We start from the raw sequence: 8023 nt of genomic DNA on the forward strand, positions 1-8023 counted from the left end.
GTGCAGAGTGAAAAAATAAAGTCTGCAAAAAAATGTAACCCATTTAATCTGTAAAGCAGTATTTATGTTCTTATACCTTTCTTAGGTTCTCATATGCTTTGATGTTACACATTTTAGAAATTAGTTATCTTTCTCTAAGTTATTTCTTCACTCTGACAGAACTAGCATAAAACACACATTTCATTGTTTGCCCACATCAGTTTTGTTGATGATGGTAAAGGAGAGATACATTGCTAAAGTTGAAGTTATTGGCCAAGACAGTTACTTGCTAATTGGAATTTTTCAATACAGTTTTCTAATTTAGAAAAATCTTTTAAAGAAAATGCTTGCTTAATCTTTTAAAAATTAGTAGACTGCAAGCCTAGTGTGTCAAATTCCAGCATGAAACATTCTGCAGGGTTAAATTATGAAGTTCTAACAGCCCTATATCAATTAAACTCTTGCAACACAGGTGCAAATCAATGTACTCTAATCATGTCTACCACAACTAGCTCTGCCTGTGAGCCATGCCAGCTCCTATAGAACTATTATATAACCCAAAATTCATTGAAAGTTTGGAAGATCTGTATACAAACACTATGAAAGTCTTTGAGCAGCACTGGTCTGCACAAGAACACAACTAACAGTTTACACTCAACATTCCTAGGATTACATAAAAAGTTTTAATTTTACCACATTTTGGTTCCCTGAGAAGAAAAGTGCTCTAACTACAAAGACCTTTGGAATTCCATCAGTGAAATGAATACAAATCCACCTCTTGCACTGCTACTGCAGAGACATTTACTTCTGTGTTGATCAAACTTGATTTGGGCATTTTAATTCAAAACAAACCTTACAAAAAAGTGGCACTGGAATGGGAGCAAGAGTACTAAAAGTGCTTTGTGTGTGTTATTACAAACTGCAATGCATAGTTAGCACACTTGCTGAACACAAAGTCATTAACAGCACAGTTTACCTCATCTGTTTAATCCATAATTGAGATTTGTTTTGAAAACTTTAATATAATACAAAAAGTTCTCAAATGTGTTTTTTGAAAGCATGGCCAGAGGCACAGCTTGTTTTTAGTGAACATGATAAGCATCATGAATGTTAAGACCTCAAATACAGTAAAACAGCACACAGCAGAAGAATGAAGTCAGGAACTATTTTATTTTCATCCAGTTTTGCAAGTATTAAAGGGTGGTGTAAGAGCTCATTCCACCACTCTAATTAATGAATTTATTACCTCCCTAGAAGAAGCAAAACTTCTAATGCTTCTTGTTTTCTCTTCCCAAGCACTTATAAGCCGTGTGATTATTTGGTTTAACTGTGTCTTTCTGCCCTTATCTAATACAAACTTCCTTCATCCTCTTCCCAGCTACTGAAATCCAGTAACTAGGTGTGGAGAAGCACTGAGGCAGTCAGTAATGACAAGTTACAAAAATGGTAAACACCAACGTACTACAGTAACACTTAGGATGCTCACAACATACAGAAGACAACTTTGCAACTATATCATGTTCTGTTTGCCATCATTATCTATGAAGATCAGTACTATAATGTTTTGTTGCCTAGTACATGTGCACAAATTACTCCAGATTCTTCTGATCCCTTCCAATTTCTAGGCAACAATTCATTTTGCATTTACTATGTTTAAGACAAGATGTTGAAACTGGTTTCAGGTGTTATTGTCCTGTGGGTTTTATTAGCAAGATTCAAATGGCATCTTCCACAATTATAGAATTAATGCTCAATACTTGTCAAAAGCTTTAAAAATTAAGGTATGTTAAAAAATTACTGTTGGTACATTCCATGCAAGTGAACTGCTCAAATACTTTAAAATCTTAATTTAACATATTCTAAGTTAGTGAAGAGTTCCTAGTTAAAAACCAATTTCAGACAGTTCTTAGACCTCATACAGGTGGAAAAGAAACTGTTTACAATTATCATTATCAACAGACAAAATTCCCATGGAAAAAAAGTATATACACTGTCATTATAGCAAATCAACACTTCCATTTCAGTATTATCAGAAACATTTAGCTGCATTATTTCCATCAGTAGAACTCCAGCAACAGTATTTCAGGTTTTTCAAATATATGACTAACTTTTAAAGGCTGCATTTTTGTTAAAATCTCGATTTCTCTGTTCCAATAGAATCAACACTGTTCAATGCATTGAAGACCGATTTGTAAACTTATCTCTCCTCCTCTTCTCTACCTATACAGATCTTTAGAGAGATGTTAAGCAAAAGGCTTTTAGAATGCAAGAATGCAGTTTTGTTTTTAAACTTAGCACTTATCTGAGCACGTCTGCAAACGCTCTCTTACACGAGGTGGCAGCGTTTTTAACAGCCTTTCTTCTACAATGAGACTATTCCGCTTTAAGAACTGACATTCTTCCAGTTCAGCAGGAAGTGATTCAAGATAGTTTCCAATGAGCTCTAACTGAACAAGATTCAGTAGCTGACCCACACCAGGGGACAAATTCATCAAACTGTTGTTTCCCAGAAGAAGAAATTGCAGCTTTTTGCACTGAAATAATCCATCAGGCAGCGTTTCAATCTAGGGGGAAAAAAAGAAAAGGTACATTAGAAGCTGTTAGCCTATATGCAGCTACATATTTTCATGTTTCCTGGTTTTATTTGTGGAAAGATATGGAGAATTAAGATTGCAATGCTTCTACCGTGTGGTAAAATGCTTGAGAACATTACAATCTCTTTATATACTGGCTTTGTTATGAAGATTCTTAACCACTGGCAGAAGTCAAGGGATAAGTATGGTGGAGGGAGCACAGAAGTGCATCCAAAGGTGTGCAGGTAGAGGACCTAAATAAGCTACTCCTAAGAATCACTTAATGAAGAACAGACAGACTGTGGAGAGACATCAGCAATTCCTGCATTTCAAAAGCTGTATAGGCAGTTATCTGTGCAGCACAGGAGTAACTCAGTTCTGGTTCTCACTACTGGCATTGAATCCAAACTTAACCTCACCAATAAAAACAATTACAAACCTCAAAAGGAGTCTTATGTCACAAGCCTGGATCTCACACTAATGAGCCTGACAGTTTAGCACTGCTGCTGAAGTTACCAGCTATCAACCAGGTGTTGAAACATTACAGCTTTCAAGTTGACATATTCAGTTAAAAATTTGCCACTTTTCACTTCCATTAAGCACTACATACAACAGACAGCTGCAGAGAAAGAGAAGATACCTTTCTGCAGCCTTCCTCACCTGCTGCTGCAGACCAAGACAGCTACACAAGCTTTGAATATGTAAGTTGCAGTAATTACACAAACACCACCCCTTTATTTCAGCTCTACCATGTTCACTTGAATCATGAACACTGCACAAGCATTTTGAACCAGAAGCTGTTCCAGAAGAAAGCATAAGTAAAAAGGCAGCATTTGTTTGGTTCTGGTTTTTTGTTCCCATGTTTTCTTTTCAGAAGCAGCAAGTCAAAAGTTGTACTTACGTGGTTTTTTGTCAAAGCCAAATACTGCAGATTGGTCAGATAGCCGATTTCTTCAGGGATGGAGGTTAGCTTATTATAGCTAAGATCCAAATAGTGTAATTTTCTACAAAGAAATAGCTGCAATGGAACATTCTTAATATTATTATAATTTAGATACAACTGTTCCAGGTTTGATAATGCACCGATCTGCACAGGGATATATGAAATACTATTGTGCCACAGTTTTAAGCAAGAAAGATTCTTAAGATGTTGAAAGCTAATTATTTCTTCCACTGTTCTGAGATTATTTTCTTTTAAGTCAATTTCATGCAAATTGTTTAGGGTAAAAATTGAATGGGGAATGCGCTCTAAATCACAGCAGATTAATTCCAAGGTTCTCAGGTTTACCAGCTTCTTCAGATTGTTCAGCACAATCAGTTTATTTCCCTCGTTGTTGATAGACAAGTGTTGCAAAGAGGGCAGAAGATCTGTAACCACTTGAGGTATACGGGAAAGGTTGTTTTTCAAGTGAATTGATCTCAAATTTTTTAGCCCCTGAAAGCTTTCACTGTATATGGAGTTGTGATGATCTAGCATAAAATATCCTGTTAAGCACAATTCTTGTAGGTTTTTTAGATGAAATACCCAAAAGGGAATTCTTCCCATCTCGCTGGACTTCAGGCGCAATGTTTTCAGATTTTCTTCTAGAAAGCTGACTGCTGGATAATCCATAGTTAGTGAGGAATGATAAACATTGAGTTCTTTGAGATTGACCAGCTGGGTCACAGTTGAAGGAAGTTTGGCTTCAGGAATAAGTTCCAGGCTTAGGACTTCTATTTCTGTCAGTTCGAAGACACTGTCTGGAAGACCATTTAACATGAAAAGGTGAAGTTCAATCTTGTCTTGGGAATTTCTTACTAGTTTATTTTTCAGTTTTTCCACTGACCATTCATTGTTAAGATTTATCTGTTTCAGTTTGTTTTCACTCAAGTCAGACAGGAATATTGAGAATCGTTGGGAATAAAGAGGATCATACTGATCTGCCAAATGGAGAATAAACGCAAAGTCATTCTTTACATCAGGTATATCACTGTAATTACTTTTCTCTCTCAATTTCTCAAAAGAATATTGCTTAAGTGAACTTCTTAACATCCACCACAAACTGTAAGTGCAAGTTAAGCCATAGAAGATCACTAAAACAACATAAAATGAAGCCAAAACTTTGAAAATTTCTGCTAGTGAATAAACACACTGGTACCTTTTATAGCCTGTAAAGGCTTGAACATTGACTACACAATCAATTTCAAGTGTAATAAATGATAAATAGTAGGGAACATAAGTTATTATCATTACAAATACAATGACTTTCACTATGATCTGTTTCATATACACTCTATATATGACATCCTTCTCTTCAACGTGTACTCTGAATTTCTTCACTTTTTCAAATATAGCTTTAGCTTGTTCCCCTTCTTTTTTGTCAAGAACACTTGAGGAATTTTCTCTTCCAGTTGTTTCCAAGCCAGGCTGTGAATATGGCAGGGACTGTCTGCTGGCCCCTATATCTACTGAACTCCCAGGTGATGCTTTTGATTTGGCTATTGGCAACTTCCTCACAGACTGCTCAGCAACTGTTTCTGAGAGGGCACGTGTTGTCCATGGAGAATCGAAACACTTCTGCAGAATGGCTACAAAGTGCTCAAGTCTGGAACTTGTACTCGGATAGTACAGCCAGAAATTACTGCAAGCTGCAAAAATGAAGGTATGCAGAAGCACTAGGTATGGAAAAAATTTGGCAAACCAGTGAAGCTGTCTCTCATAACATACTGCATCGATATAGGAATACTGCTGCCGGTGGAGATCGTTCTGGATTTTAAGCGGGATGATTATCTGTGCTGGAGAGCTAGCAGACATGTTAAGGTTGGCTTTAACTAAATCCCAAGGCACGGCACAATGATTGTCAAATTCTAGCTTGCAAGGAAGACAACACAAAACTCTGGTTTGAGTAAGCTGGAGAGCCCCAGCGAGCACAGCAACTAGCAGCATTATCATGGTGAGGTAATACCAGAAGACATCCCACCATGGTTTTAGTATGTGGTAGGATGACTGGGCATCTGCTAAGTATTTGAGTTCTGTTAGCGTGATCATGACTTTCACCTGTGAGAGAACAGCAGCTGGTAGAGGAAAAAAGAAAAAGACATCCTTAGAGACATGTTAAAAAACAATTTATCTTGCCATTAAAACAATTGAAGCTCATTACTGTTTACACAGTTTTAAATATATATGACATTTGGACTAGCATCCAGAGCATAGTAAAAAGATCCAAGAAATCCTGGCACTTAAACCTAACCATCAGCTTATTTAAGAAAAGTTACTTGCATTCCAAAATGTCAATGAAGAATGACACTAGCCACAGTGAACAGGAGAAAACAGATTTTGAGGAAACATTTGGGTACTGTTGAAGTAGAAGCAACAGGTATAAGTTAAATAACTGTTTCATATATTACAGTAGTTTCCCACCACTGTCCTAAACTTATGTAACAAAAGTGATTTCTCATTTACAAAGAATTCCCAAAATCAGAGTAATATGTTAACACGATGACACTTGCAATTTAGAGTTTTCCACTAGATAGATTCATGCTACCCAATAATAAAGAATACACAAAATCTCTCAGAAGAGCAGTTTTACCTTACATGTGCTGATATACAATTCCCCATCTTCTGCCATCAAGAGAATTAAATATATTGACAAGAAAAATTGAGCTAACAACTTGTTGTCCAGTGTTGTCATACACACAAAAATGCCACACACCCTCCCCAGCAGCACAAGTTTAATTCATACTTACTTTACTAATTAAAGAGAATAAAATACACGGCTCTGGTCAGTCAGGAGGTCTACACCTTTTAAAATTCCTTGGACATGCCATCTTCACATTTGTCTTCATTCTAGATGAAAAAACAATGGAACATATTTTAATGGTTTAGTCTGAAGAGCAAACATTTCAGCTCTCATTAGGACTGCTGCCTTATGGCAGGCATCAGGATCCGTTAAGCTCTGCATTACTACAGCTACGTAAAATGGAAGAGAACATACTTGGACACGATCATATAGAATGTGAAGTCAGAGTTTGACATGAACAGAAGACCACTTGCAGCTAGCCCTATTTCAACTGAGAGGTAATTATGTATTTTTTTAAATTGAATAATGATGTGAAAATAAAATATAAAACATGCAAGACTTCAAGAAGTAGAAGTTAGTCACAATTCTGATACACCAAAGTTTGGCAGAAAGGCAAGTTTGTAAAAGATGGAGGCCCAAATTTTACATTTTGCGTTACAAATGGTAACTGTCCAGTGTCAATGGCAATGCCACACATGGGGAGAAACAAGAGCATAAAGTTTGTAAGCAGTACAGGTATGAAGCAATGGTGCTGTTCTGCTTGTTTTCTTATTTAAAGAATCATTTAGGTTAGAAGGGACCTTTAAGATCAAGTCCAACCATTAACCTAGCACAGCCACGTCCACCACTAAACCATGTCCCTGTGTGTCACATCTACACATATTTCAAATAGTTCATGGGATGGTGACTCCACTTCCCTGAGGAGCCTGGTCCAGTGTTTGACAACCCTTTCAGTGACGAAATTTTTCCCCAATATAAACCTCCCCTGGTGCAACTTGAGTCTGTTTCCTCTTGTTCTATTGCTTGTTACTTGGGAAAAGAGACCAACCCTCACCTCAATACAGCCTCCTTTCAGGTAGTTGTAGAGAGCAATAAGGTCTCCCCTCAGCCTCCATTTCTTCAGGCTATGCAACCCTTTCCCTCAGCCACTCATCAGATGTGTGTTCTAGACCCTTCACCTGCTTCGTCACTGTCCTGTGGACATGCCCAGTACCTTAGTCTCTTGTACTGAGGGGCCCAAAACTAAACACAGTACTTGACGCAATCTCACCAGTACCAAGTAGAGTGAGACAATTATTTCCCTATTCCTGTTGGCTGCACTATTTCTGACACAAGCCAGGACCCTAAAGGCCTTGGCCACCTGGGCACACTGTCAGCTCATATTCATAATATATTGGTACAAGATATTTCAGTTCCAAACAGAGCTGACAACATATTATGGAAAGACAAACAATAGCTGAACTTAAGGCAGAAGCTTTTTCTTATTCCAAATTCACAACTGAATGGAGAAGAATGGCTGAAAATAAGTTAACCTTTCTAGCATTGATAAAACTACTTTTAATAGAATGTTGAAACTTACCAGGCCCACTCAAGGGAAAGCAGCTGAAGGGCAGGATGGTTACAGTACAGTCCTGGAGAGAAAAACTCATCAGATCATGAAATATTTGGACTCAACTGTATTAGAACAGTACATTACTGCTTCAACAACAGGGTTTAAAAGATCCAACATTTAATGGGCAAAAGATCTAACTAGATCTTGTACACAGCACCTCCAAATTATTTACTTGGTCACTATCTGAAAGCTCCATTTCCCAAAGTAGAGATAAAGTAATTGCCCTTGTCATTGTCTCCTTTCTAAGTATTAAAAGCTATTTAAGGTCAACAGTTTTGTATGTATGTAAAATTACAAGT

The 8023-nt window shown here is 37.2% G+C and overlaps 1 protein-coding gene across 1 annotated transcript; it reads right to left on the reverse strand.

The window, feature by feature from the left end:
• Positions 1-1639: 1639 nt before the first annotated feature.
• Positions 1640-7746, reverse strand: LRRC8B (leucine rich repeat containing 8 VRAC subunit B). The gene is made up of 4 exons (XM_009900346.2): positions 7692-7746; positions 6279-6378; positions 3454-5606; positions 1640-2543 (listed from the first exon to the last, which is right to left on the reverse strand). The coding sequence occupies exons 3-4, from the start codon at positions 5578-5580 to the stop codon at positions 2271-2273; spliced, it is 2400 nt and encodes a 799-aa protein (XP_009898648.2). The 5' UTR covers positions 5581-5606; positions 6279-6378; positions 7692-7746; the 3' UTR covers positions 1640-2270.
• Positions 7747-8023: the final 277 nt, after the last annotated feature.

This window comes from Dryobates pubescens, chromosome 11, assembly GCF_014839835.1.
Source record: "Dryobates pubescens isolate bDryPub1 chromosome 11, bDryPub1.pri, whole genome shotgun sequence".
NCBI classification, from domain to species: domain Eukaryota; kingdom Metazoa; phylum Chordata; class Aves; order Piciformes; family Picidae; genus Dryobates; species Dryobates pubescens.